Source organism: Pinus tabuliformis, chromosome 7 (genome assembly GCF_031772625.1).
Source record: "Pinus tabuliformis cultivar Carrire ecotype Pingquan chromosome 7, CPIR1, whole genome shotgun sequence".
Lineage (NCBI taxonomy): Eukaryota > Viridiplantae > Streptophyta > Pinopsida > Pinales > Pinaceae > Pinus > Pinus tabuliformis.
The window spans coordinates 1369869540-1369884498 of record NC_142293.1 but is presented as its reverse complement, the minus strand read 5'-3'; the positions used below and the strand labels follow the sequence as shown (position 1 = coordinate 1369884498).

Sequence of the window (14959 nt, the reverse complement as noted above, 5' to 3'; positions counted from 1 at the left end):
TGTGTAACGTTGTTCCATATTTAAAATGGTTCTATACTGGTATTTAAAAAACCAGTACATTTAATATTATGAGAGCTCCTTCCAAAGATGACCATCATCCAAATGGTTCTATGCTAGTACATAAAAAACCAGTGCATTTAATATTTCGAGAGCTCCTTCCAAAGATGACCATCATCCAAATATAGAGTTCAACCTATAGCCCCCAGGCCCTATTGCATATAATTTCCGCATATTGAAAAAATAAAAAATAAAAATAAAAATAAAAAGAATAGCAGTGATAATTGTCCATCATCAACTCCACAAGCATAAGTAAAGTAAAACCAAAACATAGAAATTAGCTTAGTGCAGACACAGTAAGTGTAACTGTGAAAACAAAAGAGTGTTTCCTATCATAAGAAAACAAATAACCCAACATCATGAGAACAATTCTCCATCTCCAAAGCTATATGTAGACCATATTGAAAAACAATAATTCCAAAGTTGGACATAGCGTCAGCAATGGAATTGTGAACCCTGCGAATGTGTTGAATGGAGATGTCTTCAAAATTTTCCAATCACTATCAGTGTGAGCACAGTTTAGTTTTAGAAAAACATAAAAGAGCTCTTCTAATTATGCGAAAAATGAAGAGGCCGAATTAAAAAACAAAAGAGAAGTATTATTATGCGGTAAATGAAGGTGTAGCTTAAAAACTAGAAGAGAAGAGTGGACTATGTGTAATTAGAAGGGCACAGGTTTCAGAAATATCTTAAGAAACGGAGACTGATAGACATCTAACAAGTTCTTATTTCTTATCATGCGATCACGTGTGAGGCCTAATTACAAGTTTTTATTATGCCATCGGTTTTTATTATGCCATCACAGGCGAGGCGCATGGAAGGCGAATGTTCGCCCTTTGGCGAAATTAAGGGGTTTTAAATTTTTAGTGGGCGAATATTTTCTATCATAGTACATTTTTACAAATCGCCTCAAATAGCCCACTCTATTTTAAGAGAGAGGGTAGAAAAGGTAAATTTAGCTCTTGAAATTAGGGGTTACAACCTTCCATTTGCCATAATTTTCAAGAATAGGTCTTATTTAAGTGAATCCTATGGGCCAAATACCATATTTATAAAAGAGGTATGGTAAATTAATAAAAATATAAATAAATGAGAGGTATGGTAAATAAATAAAACATTTTTTATATTTACTCCATAAGTCACCTTATATACATGCAAGGGTGAAAACAAATAAAAATATAAATAAAGTGGAGGTATGGTAAATAAATAAAACATCTTTTTATATTTATTCAAAAGGTATGGTAAATAAATTAAAATATAAATAAACTAGACGTATGGTAAATAAATAAAACCTCTTTTTATATTTAGTCCATAACCCTCTTTCTACTTATGAAGGCTCAAAAAATAGGTTTTATTTAAGTGAACCCTATGGGCCAAATACCATATTTGTAAAAGAGGTATGGTAAATTAATAAAAATACAAATAAACGAGAGGTATGGTAAACAAATAAAACATTTTTTATATTTACTTCATAAGTTGCCTTATATTTACGAACACTCAAAAAATGCGTTATATTTAGGTGAAACCTATGGGAAAAATACTATGGACCAAATACCATGGGCTAAATTATTATTAATACCATGCAAAAAAACATTATTTACCCTAATATTAGTATTAATAAAAATAAAAATGGCACATGGTATTGACCCATGGTATTCACATGGAATGTAGTCTATTTAAATGGGGGAATTAAACCAGCATAGATCCATCTTTACTCTGGATCTACTAGGGGAATTAAACCAGCATAGATCCATCTTTACTCTGGATCTACTAAGCCCCGAGAGGGAGGAATTAAACCAGCATAGATCCATCTTTACTCTGGATCTACTAAGCCCCGAGAGGGATCAAATATCGTGATATGCAAACTAGCATAGAGTGAAAAAATATTTGATCCCTTTCGGGGCTTGGTGGATCAAGAGTAAAAATGGATGTTGTAATTTAATGTATGTTAAACATTTTAACTTGGTTAAAATAAAAAATAGAATAAAAATCAATTATTAATTTTATTAATTTTTATAAATTACTAATAGTAATTTTTAAGCTCTAGGTTTATGATAACCCATGGTATTGACCGATGGGAGCATATACTATTTAAAGGGGAAATTATATCATCTTAGATCCATCTTAATTCTGAGTCTACCAAGTGCTCAGAGGGATAAATAGATTTCATCCCCCTAAGAGTGGTAGATGTGGAGTTAAGATGGATATAGGTTGGTTTTTATGATAATGAAGATATTAAATAGACTTAGGAAATTATATTGTAAAAACATCTTAAGGTGAATGGTTAAAGCTACATTTAGTCACTTATCACTCTTTCCGCATCACCCTCGCAGGAGATTTCTCACCATTTTTCAAACATTCTCAATATGATATCTTCATGAAAAAGTTTAGGTACTAATGTTGGATTAGTTGTTTGAAAAATAAGTTGGTTTGTACAACCTTTCATCTTCTGTGCTATTCTTAGTTTGTCCTAATGATCTATTGGGGTTGGAGCCATTGCACCATATTTTCCTAAAAGGTGGAGATTGTTCACCAAAAAGGAAATTAATCTACATGTTACAATGCTGTTAAAAAATGTGAGACGTATGAGGGTAGTGAATTATGCTAATAAGCAATTTAGATTGGGAGAAACGTAATTAAATTTTATTATTTAATTGAAGATTTCCAATTAAAATAATAATAAATCTACTTTTATATATTCATATATTGATTGGAAGGATTCTCAAAATGGTCACTTATTTCAATTATCCCCTTCAAGCCTTTGGGATACCTAATACTTTCTTATATAATATAGTTGGGGCTTGCTACTTGTTGGCGTGTTGGGGTAAACAAACTTGATGTGTTTTTTTTATCTCGTAGTTGGAATCTATGGAATAAGAAAGAAATTTGATAACTTGAAAAAAGTGGTAGCTTGACAAAAGTTGTAGAGAAAATATTAATCTCTCCTACCTTGACAGAACTCGTTGTCAATATCAACACCTACAAGAAATTTGTTGTGGAATATTATCAAAACTAATAGAAGCATATGAAAGAGTGTATTGTAAGAACCTTGACAAACACGACCACAACTTGGAACATTGTTTGTAGGAAGAGAAAATTATGTTTCTTTTTTCCAAACATGTATGTTGTCAATATCAACACCTACAAAAGATTTGTTGTGGAATATTATCAAAACTAATAGAAGCATATGAAAAAGTGTATTGTAAGAACCTTGACAAACACGGCCACTGAAACTTGGAACATTGTTTGTAGGAAGAGAAAATTATGTTTCTTTTTTCCAAACATATATGTTAGTATATTGCAGTTTAATGACTATGTTTTCTTATTATCATATATGGTTTCATACTTTAACAAAACATTCGCCAAGACTTCACAATGTTTTATTATTCAATAAAAGATTTGCCAAGATCTTACAAGATTTTATAATTCAGTGAAAGATTTTCCATCACTGTAAGGGATAATATACTCTGGTGAGAGATTCGCCAAAAAAATTATATATACATATTTAGGCCAATAGGCCTTCCTTTGAAAGAGACTTTCGTCGTCCTTTTGATTCTCAGGCTGACACCTGGTGAAGTGGGCAATTTGCTTCGTATTTGTTCAGGCTTGATTCTCAGGCTGACACCAGGCGGAGTGGGCAATTTTGTTCGTATTTGGTCAGGCAAACGACTTAGCGGGTATAGAGCGGGTAGTTTGTTTTCGTATTTTTCCGGCAAACAACTTTTTCTGACACCTCAGCACCTGCGTATCGGCCTCCCTGCAAGGAAGGGGCAGAGGTATTCATGGATGCCGCCTCACTGACAGGCTGGAAGCCTTGGCATAACTGGACGATGCGCCCGCGCCCGATGGAACAAAGAACGCCTCGTTCAACAACAAGTCTCAGTCTGATCTTCAATTTCGGAGACCGTTTCCTGCTCTTCTTCCATATCCGTCCGTTTTCTGCTCTTCATGTTTTTTTCCACGCCCTCTGCAATAATGTTTTTGTGCTTTTCCACTTACTGCTGCAATAATGTGTCCAACTTTTGTTGTGCTATCTGTTGTGCACTACCTAGCCCTCTGTTGTTCCATATACACTATTTACACCTCCATTTTACTGTTCAGAAATTGTTCACTCAGTTGCTCAAGTACACACTGTTTACACCTCCATTTACTGTTCAGAAATTGTTCATGCTCTCAATTTTCAGGTCAGTGCTCTCAAAAATGGGTTTCCTGATCCCATTCTCTCTCATTTTGCTTCCAACATTTTAATTTTATTCCAGTGTTTTCTTAGTGTTCTCTTCTGGGTTTTTCAATGGCAGGTATAGAGCTGTTTCCCGGTTCAGAAATTGTTCGCCAAAGTTCCCAGGTTCTCAGAATTCTTCTGTTTACATTGCAGGTTAGTGCTCTCAAAAATAGGTTCTCTGATTTCTCAAGCGCAAATGTCGTGCCTGTGTTTCTTTCTATTGTTCCTATCCATGGTTTTTGGACCAATTTTGTTCATAGTATCAGTGGTACTGGTGACTACATAAGCGTTATTGTCTCAGATGCTTCTTTACCTATTCTGAAATAAACTATATAATGTATTAATTTAATCCGATTCCTCCAAGCACCAATGCAGTGACTATGTTGTTTCTTTCATGGTCCTATTTCCAAACACTATGGAGACTATAAAAAGGACAGTTTCATCAATAAGTGTGAGTATGTGAATTGAAAAAATTATGCGGTCGATAAAACTGTAATTCGTGAGGTGGAGAAAGTGTTAAAATCTGTGTGAAATGATAAAACTGTAAAGTGGGTTTGTTCATAGGCACTAAGCCCAAGGCTTGACTTAGTGCTAAGGGTATATATCTTGTCAAATTCACCTAGGAGTTACCTGGCATTGTCCATCAAGGTACACAGCATCTGTTGACTGTCAAGATTGCCAGGATTAAAAGCAGTCACAAATACGGTAGTTAACAATGTCGATGGCATGAATGTGGTACCATATCGTTGAGGGGTTTTGAACCTGGTTTCCTTTTTGTGCTTTCAATGAAATGCATATCCCATGAAATCCACGGGACAATTCCTTTATTCCGAGGATGGTATTTAGGGTAAACTGGTCAATTGCAGTTTGGGCAATCTAACCGCTCAGGAACATTGAGTGAGGTCCACAATATTAATATTAACAAAGGCAGCCAGCCCAGGGACTTGATCCTGAGACCACCAACTTGTAAGTTCAAAGCACTCAGCCATTCAATCTACCCATGAGCTTATTTTGAACCTAGTTCTTATCACTAAAAAAGATTTAAGGTAATAGCTTGAATACAGTGCACCAATGCAGTGACTATGTTGTTTCTTTCATGGTTCTATTTCCAAACACTATGGAGACTATAAAAAGGACTGCTTCATCAATAAGTGTGAGTATGTGAACTGAAAAAATTATGCGGTCGATAAAACTTTAATTCGTGAGGTGGAGAAAGTGTTAAAATCTGTGTGAAATGATAAAATTGTAAAGTGGGTTTGTTCATAGGTACTAAGCCCAAGGCTTGACTTAGTGCTAAGGGTATATATCTTGTCAAATTCACCTAGGAGTTACCTGGCATTGTCCATCAAGGTACACAACATCTATGGACTGTCAAGATTGCCAGGATTAAAAGCAGTCACAAATACGGTAGTTAACAATGTCGATGGCATGAATGTGGTACCATATCGTTGAGGGGTTTTGAACCTGGTTTCCTTTTTGTGCTTTCAATGAAATGCATATCCCACAAAATCCACGGGACAATTCCTTCATTCCGAGGATGGTATTTAGGGTGAACTGGTCAATTGCAGTTTGGGCAATCTAACCGCTCAGGAACATTGAGTGAGGTCCACAATATTAATATTAACAAAGGCAGCCAGCCCAGGGACTTGATCCTGAGACCACCAACTTGTAAGTTCAAAGCACTCAGCCATTCAATGTAACCCATGAGCTTATTTTGAAACTAATTCTTATCACTAAAAAATATTTAAGGTAATAGCTTGAATACAGTGTGCTTGGCATCAGATGGCAAGTTCTCTTATTTTTTCAATTTGGTTCTTTCTATTTTTCTCTCAACCTTTTTCTTTATACACTGCACGATTTTCCACTGATGGATGGTGTTCCTTCAGTGGGGATACACTAGCTGATTAGTTATTCTAATATAAGCTGTAAGAAGGATGCCCTCTTGAATTGCGGAGATGACAACCTTATGACAGATTTACTGCAAGTCTGCAATGCTCCGTTAATATAATGGATGCTTTTTGACAGCCTTATGACAAAGTTACTGCAAGTCTGCAATGATCCGTTATTAAATGGATGCTCTATCGGATGCCCTTTGAGTACAAAATTTAGGCAAAATTACTGCAAGTCTACAATGATCCGTTATTAAATGGATGCTTTATTGGATACCCTTTGAGTACAAAATTTAGTATCTGGGGTAAAATATAATTTAGTATCTGCAGTTTTATATATATATATATATATATTGGAATGCTTCACATAAACATGCTTCTATATAATTTAGTATCTGTAGTTTATATATATAGATATATATTAGAATGCTTCACAGAATCATACCTCAAGGGGCTGCAGTGCAAATAGATGGCTAAACCATATAGCGTAGGTTTACAAGAAATATATAGTTTTAGGCAGACATTTCATGGGTGGATGATATAGCTTTAGCTATTGCATTTGCTTTCTCCATTACTGGTCATATGTAATTATTAAACCCAGTAATGGGGTAAAAGATAATTTAGTATCTGCAGTTTATGTATATAGATATATATTGGAAATTTGGAATGTTTCACAGAAACATACCTCAAGGGGCTGCAGTGCAAAGAGAGGCTTCCTTTAGCTTAGGTGCCAGGTTTGAAGGTTATTCCATCGAAATTTCCTGCATTTTGCATATGGTCTTATCCTTTCTAAATTTATCGGATGGAAGTGCGACAGATGATAGTGAGAACGGGATCCTGAAGGATGGCTTAGCACTCGGTTGATTTAACAATGAACCATTACTTTATTGGCCAGAAGTACTTGTTTTCAAAACAATGGTATTTAGGGTAAACTGGTCAATTGCAGTTTGGGCAATCCAACCGCTCAGGAACATTGAGTGAGGTCCACAATATTAATATTAACAAAGGCAGCCAGCCCAGGGACTTGATCCTGAGACCACCAATTTGTAAGTTCAAAGCACTAATTCTTATCACTAAAAAAGATTTAAGGTAATAGCTTCAATACAGTGTGCTTGGCATCAGATGGCAAGTTCTCTTATTTTTACAATTAGGTTCTTTCTATTTTTCTCTCAAAGCATGATTGTCCACTGATGGATGGTGTTCCTTCAGTAGGGATACACTATCTGATTAGTTATTCTAATATAACCTGTAAGAAGGATGCCCTCTTGAGTTGCGGAGATGACAGTCTTATGACAGAATTACTGCAAGTCTACAATGCTCTATTAATATAATGGATGCTTTTTGACAGCCTTATGACAAAATTACTGCAAGTCTGTATCTGGGGTAAAAGATAATTTAGTATCTGCAATTTATATATATATATATATATTGGAATGCTTCACATAAACATACCTCTAGATAATTTAGTATCTGCAGTTTATATATATAGATATATATTGGAATGCTTCACAGAATCATACCTCAAGGGGCTGCAGTGCAAAGAGATGGCTAAACCATATAGCGTAGGTTTACAAGAAATATATAGTTTTAGGTAAACATGAATGCTTCACAGAATCAGACCTCAAGGGGCTGCGGTGCAAAGAGATGGCTAAACCATATAGCGTAGGTTTACAAGAAATATATAGTTTTACGCAGACATTTCATGGCTGGATGATATAGCTTTAGCTGTTCCATTAATGAAAAGATTTTAATCCATACAACAAGGAATGGGCTGCAATCTGCAATTAAGATAAACTAATCCACACCCTTCACCGGATTCTGCATATTTTGGTGCACACCTTTTTAGCTGAAGACTTTTATTTTCCAAAATTTTTTGTACTAGAAGATGCTTTCTTTTCCCCAAAATGGTTATTAAACTAAAGAAAAACACTTATATTTAGGACCTATCATTTTGATTTGATCAGTACCTTTCGGGTTCTAACATCTTTTACAAACACACAATCTTCTATAAAGTTTCTTTGTGTTAAACTTGCTCTTTTTTTCCACAAAAACAATTAGACTTTATATTCTAGAAAACTGTGGCTAAACCATATAGCGTAGGTTTACAAGAAATATATAGTTTTAGGCAGACATACCCTAGAGTGCACAGATAAGTATAAATTATCCAAAAAATATTGTGGAGGCCTATCCATTTCATTCTACTTTGAATTCTGGATGTGTGCTGCTTAAGAAACTGACATAATAACAACACTATTAGACAAAACATGGTATGAGCACACATTTTCAGAGAAAATTTTCACTGTGCACACCTAAGGATAGGTCGGAGGCGAGGTCATTCAAACCCCTTCCTTGCAGTCCATGAAATTACATGGGTTGGTAAGGCTAAAATTATATCGAAACTGCCCACATTCTTTCCCCTTGCACATGGTTTGGTGAGGCTGCAAATATATTGAAACTGCCCATGATAGTCTGCAATCTAGCCACAGTTGTGTGACTGATGGAATTTGATTGTTGTTATGGTCTGGATGTTGTTTTCAGGGTCCTATTTCTGACAAGAGGGAGGACCCAGGAATGTGTGAACTTTCAGATTCAATAGCTATACATAGTGTTTGAATAGCTATACGTACTTGTATACAATTCCAATTTAATAATCCTATCGGCCTTTCTTTATACCTTTTGGGACAATTGCTAGTATATTATTGATAAAATCGCTCCCATTCTTTCTATGTATCATGGGGATTAGCCCATTTATTATACATATAAATTTAAGATGGTTCTTAAAATTTTCCTGAGCGAAACATAATTACAAACAGAAGAAACCCAACCAATGGCTACTGGACTACGTACGATCTGCGTTCCACCTTTTATGCTTTTCCATTAAATTTGCCCGAACACTTGGCGCCCTTTAGCGGATGCTATTTTGCTTTCAAATCTCACTGTAAAACTCGCCTTTTCATTTTACTTTTCGAACGTCAGCCTCCTCGGCTCCACGATTATGTTTACGTCTGGAGGGCTCTCAACTGCACTCTCATACGCAGGGGGGGCTGCGCTAACATTCGTCATGGTCCTCGTTGTAACACGAACTAAATTACGTTTCTTAAACACCACCACGGGGAATGACTGATAGTTGAGATCTCCAGTCTGCGAGTTGATGTTGGTGGAGAAGCTCGCCTTCTTTGTCAGCATTCCAATTTGGCTCTGGGTGTAATTTAGGGTACACAGAAGGCTAACGTAGTCATCAATTCCTGCGTCATAGACGAGACCTGGATCCAAGGGATTCACATGGCCCGCGCCTATGGCAAAGGTGTTTGCAGTTAGCCCTGCGGAAGAGTCGCCTATAAGGCTTCCAGTATTGTCAAAAAGAACGGAAGATGCCATGATAGCCCATTTTATTGCAGAGGGTGTCCACCCTGGATGCCCCGCGCGTATAAGTCCATGGAAGTCCCAGAGTGTATGTAATAAGCTACTCCTCTCTCCCCGCAGATCAAGCCGGTAGGGTCGACGTGCCCAGTCCACGCCGCCAATATGTTGACGCCAGGAGCAATAACATCGGGTTTAAGGATCTCGGGAACCACTTGATTTGGTTCCCTGGAGGAGAAAGCAGCTATCACTGGAGCTCGTGCTTTACCCACAACCGTCAGTCCCTCCGCTTGTTGCACGGCAAATTTCATCTCTGCTGTTGTTACTTCAGAATCACACAACACAATTTTTCCACACCAATTTGGGATCAAGGCTTCCCGTGAGGCATAGATTCGCAGTTTCGTTTCTTGATACAGTTTTCCCGTATACCAAAGGCAATTGCTCGTAGCCCACCGGTCTTCCCTTGTAAAGAGATGACCCCCAATAGTTGTGGCCGTTCCCAATCACCACAGCAGCCGGGAAGTCTCGGTCGATGGTGCTAGCACCTACTGTGTTTATCCATGGCACCGTGTTGCCAATCAAAGAAGAATATGGCCCGCATTACCAGCCGAGAAGGACACGAAAATACGGAGTCGTCTAACGACGCAAGGAATGGCCCATACTGGCTTGCACGGTCAAAAGGTCAAAAGGCAGGAATTCCTGTAAAAAAAAAAAATTTTTTTTAAAGTTTGAATAGTGTTTTTTGGATTATCAGCATCAAAAACATCTAAAACACTTAAAACACTTAAAATTTAAAGTAATAATTATAATTTAAATTTACAAAAATTTTAACCAATTTTTTTTTAAATATAACCCAAATTCCAAAACTTTAGGAACAACTCCAACCGCTATCATATCATTATAATAAGGGCGAACGGCAATACTGCCCAGTGATATGGATAGTAAGCCGACTCCATCGGAAACAGCCGCCTCCATCGCGGCAAGTATATAGGAACTTATGCACGTCTCCCAACAGACTTTATAGACAGCCAATCTAGCTTTCGTAGCGATGTCAATAGCAGTTCCCGTGGCGAAGCCAAGAAGACTTGAGCCAAGTACCTCCGCCCTTGCTGCAGTAGAGGAAGTATGTGTACCGTGGCCATCGGCATCTCGAGGAGATCTGTAATCGTCCTTCTCGTCTACACGACCGAATTGAGCTTCATATCCTTTGAGAAAGTAGCGGGCTGCAATGAGTTTGTTATTGCAGTGAGAAGATAACCCACTTCACATTCACCCTTCCATCTCGCAGGCACCGGAGGGAGGCGTTGGTCGCTGAAGCTCTTTCTCTCAGGCCATATTCCTGTATCCACGACGCCCACGATAATATCATCACCGTAACGTAACAGTGACAGTCGCCACAGACCACCACTGGAGCTTAACCCCAGAAATTCCGGGGTTCGAGTAGTATAAAGCATAGTTACCAAATTCGGGCGTATTGGCAAAAAAAAACATTCGCAAATTCGCTGATTCGGTTAAAAATTCGGCGAAATCGAATTCGGTAGGGTGCCTAAGGTATTTTTCCATCGCTTGAGCAATGGCAGGAGGAGAGAAATTAGCTGATGGTAAGAAACCTGATCCCAGAGTTTTTCAGTTATCCGTTGGGCGCCCAAGTGCTCGTTGGCTGGAAAGGCCGCAAGAGATAACAAGAAGACGAAGATTGTTCTACGCAACATTCTGCCGGCAGTTAGAAATGATGAAGAGCTGAGCAATGCCAATGGTGGTGTGTAAGGCAGGTAAGAGGCTTGAGTTTGAAATCCAATCACGTTGGAAAACTAATATGATATTTTTAGGGAGTCTCTGATAGGGAAATATTAATTAAAGAAAAGAAGTACTATACAGAAAATTTGCAGTTTGCAAATTCGAAAAAAAATAATAAAAAATAGTAATTTCTATATTAAAAAAATTATAAAATAATAAATCGTAATATCAAAAAATATAGAGTAATAACTTTTCAATTAACCAAAGCTATAAAATAGCAAATTGGTTACAAAACAGTAATTTCTATATAAAAATAATAAAAAATTGTAACTTCTATATTGGATAGAATTATAAAATGGTAAATTTTAGTTTCAAATAGATAGCAAAAATTATAAAATAGAAAATTGGTTGTAAATCAGTGATTCCTATATAAAAGTAATAAAAAACTGTAACTTCTATATTAGAAAAAATTATAAAATAATAAATTTCAGTTTTAAATAGATAACTTTTATTAAAAAAATTAATAAGTTTAAGTATTTGTAACATGTATATTATCATCATGCTGCTGCTGTTATTTTAGTTTTATTTCGAACTACATATAATCTGTTATGTCTCTCTACCAAAACTATGGACTATCTCATTTATGTTTACTTTTCTGAGGGCTGTTTTCCTCATATGAGGAGGCCTGTTGACACAGTTTTCACAAAAAACTTTTTCTGTGTTGTTTTTTCAAGTAACTTTGAGACCGGAATAGTGCCTACTGCCGGTCTCTACAGGAATATACATTTTGATATGTCTGTTGTTTCTTCAGATGATGAAGGCATGCTTCTGTCTTTTTCTCTTATCTCTGTTTCGGTGATATGCCGGGAGATTTGAAAGACTGGAAGTGCCCTCTTTTTGAGAAGAAGTTTTTCTGCTTTGGCAGCCTTAGGGATGCTTATGGGTACCCAAGGAAGCCGTGACTGCTTTTCTCCCTCACCTGAAGGAGATCGGGAGTTGATTTGTAATGCAATGCATATGCTATGAGACTCTCTAATATATATAGGAAATCCGATTTTTTTCCGTGGAAAAAAAAACATGTATATTATCGAATTTTTTCCGTATTAGATTTTATAAAGTCGAATTATTTCCGTATAGTATCGAATTCGAATTCGTATTCGAATTCGAATTGGGTAACTATGGTATAAAGTTCATAGGTGGAGTCTTGAAATACACCGAGGCATCCATCCATATTCTCCATCGCTTGGGCCTCACTGCTGGTCAGACAAGCAGCAAAGCCATGCAGCCATAACGCTAAGGAAACGATAAAAAATAGTGCATGACATGCCTTGTTAATCTCCATATGATAGAAAGCACTGGTGTATGATGTTGCCAACAGGTAAAGGCTTTATCCCTGGCTCCTCAGTGACAAGGATTCATGATCCTCAGTGACAAGGATTCATGATGAGTGGATGTAATATTGGAGAGTTCGCTTCTCCACATGAGATTGTCAGTGCGGAAGATGTAAATTTAATAATCGCCACAGAAATTTCGACGACCACGATCTGCGACAGTGCTATGGACCAAACAGCTACTTAATTTGTGGCTGATGGACACCTATAGACGATCACGAGCACAGTGCAGTGTAACAGAAGTGTGTGTGGGTGGAAGAAGGGATCTTCCAATTTATTGTGTGTGGGTTTAAGAAGGGATCTTCCAATTTATTTAATTATGTTTATACGTAAGTTTACATCTATGTAATTAGATTTAATTAATGATAAGTTTACAGGTCAAAAAATTTATTAAACAATCATCACTCACATTTTTTAATATCTTCTCAATACTTCTGTCAACATCTCTTTTTTTTTTTTTTTTTTTTTTTTTTTTTTCAGTAAATAGACATTGATCAACTCAATAAACTTTCATACTCATGAACTTTATTATAAACTTAAAAAAAACAAAAAACACATTTGGTTAGTAAAAAGTTTGCTATTTTAATTTAAGATAGATGAAAATTTGAAAAAAATATGCTTAGCATATCAAAACCTAAAATTTATAAAACTTAAATAAAATTAAAATTAATAATAATAATTTTATTACAATATTTTATTTTTTATATTTATCAATAATAAATACAAATAAAACATTATACTATATCAACCATATTAAAGCATGCTATTTCAATCACATTAATATTTTAATATAATTATACTAATTATATCTGTGAAAAAAATTCCAAATATAAACACAAAAATTACAATTTCACAAAGCAATAACAACAAACATTAAAGTAAGAAGGGTCCAGTCAAAAATTACACTACCACAATGCAATCAACAACATTAAAGTAAGAAAGGTCCACTCAGTTGAGGTATCTCTCACCCCATTAACCCAAAGGCCACTGTGAAAAATCCCAATTTGTTTTCATTAACCAAAGTTACTACCTCTCACCGAATGACCCCAACAACCGGCGAAGGGCTGCGATACAACTATCCCAATTTTTTTCATTGAGGAATGTGGTATCATACATATTCAAATTAAAAATCTATTTATATATTCGTATTCAAATTAAAATGTTAATTATGTTCGTAATCATGGTTTACATATTCAAAAGAAATATTAATGGTTTCCATGTTCTAATTTGAGAATTATCAACCAACTTTTAACAAGTATCCTTCGATGGTTTACATATGTTATTATCATGTTTTAGGTTTAGTAAATATTATCTCTATCAACACTTTATATTTCAATAAAGGGAAAAAAAGTAATCTTTCAAATGGAAAGAAAATTAACTTCAAATTATATGAAGGATTTTTTACATAAAACTTTAATAAGTTAATTTTTTTAATTTTCATTATTTTATAATTCTAATTTATTTTGTAAACAATCATATAGATATGGAATAGTTTTTCATTTATTTGGAGGAAGACAAAATGTTAAATATTGACAAAATCAAAATGCTAAATTTTACAATATCTATGGCATATTACGCTCAAGAATGCTCAATCAGGTAGTATTACTAATAACAAGATTATTATTATTAATATATATATCATATAAATATTAAGAAGAAAACTTAAGACTTTTCTAAAAATATTTCATATAAATGTAAAGTTTGAGGTTGCATCATGTCATGATTACAAAATGAAGATCCAACACAATTATAATTTATAACTTAAAAAAATCTAATTATATTTTATTATTTGCTAAATTATTTGAAAATATAATAGATTAATGACATTAAATATATTATTATACACAATTATGTTTGCGGACATCTTTATTTTGGAATAAAGCTTTTATGATTATTTTTTAATATTTTTAGTAAGGCAATCACAAATAAAATGTTAAGATTTATCTCTAAAGTAATTATGTTTTTTTTTCTCTTTTAATTTAATAAAGTAATTAAATTAAATATCAAATAAAAAGTTAAGATTTATCTCTAAAGCACAATTATAATTTATAACTTAAAAAAATCTAATTATATTTTATTATTTGCTAAATTATTTGAAAATATAATAGATTAATGACATTAAATATATTATTATACACAATTATGTTTGCGGACATCTTTATTTTGGAATAAAGCTTTTATGATTATTTTTTAATATTTTTAGTAAGGCAATCACAAATAAAATGTTAAGATTTATCTCTAAAGTAATTATGTTTTTTTTTCTCTTTTAATTTAATAAAGTAATTAAATTAAATATCAAATAA

The 14959-nt window shown here is 34.8% G+C and overlaps 1 protein-coding gene and 1 pseudogene across 1 annotated transcript; both read right to left on the bottom strand.

The window, feature by feature from the left end:
• Positions 1-9126: 9126 nt before the first annotated feature.
• On the bottom strand, positions 9127-9546 carry LOC149252723 (subtilisin-like protease SBT1.8). Its single transcript, XM_089454252.1, has one exon. The coding sequence runs from the start codon at positions 9544-9546 to the stop codon at positions 9127-9129; it is 420 nt and encodes a 139-aa protein (XP_089310378.1).
• A 315-nt stretch (positions 9547-9861) lies between these two features.
• Positions 9862-10982, bottom strand: LOC149252722 (subtilisin-like protease SBT1.7 pseudogene; annotated as a pseudogene).
• Between the last annotated feature and the right edge of the window lie 3977 nt (positions 10983-14959).

What these genes read in the sequence shown, in the direction of transcription:
- LOC149252723 (XM_089454252.1), bottom strand. Translation starts at nt 9,546, where the DNA reads ATGGCATCTTCCGTTCTTTTTGACAATACTGGAAGCCTTATAGGCGAC.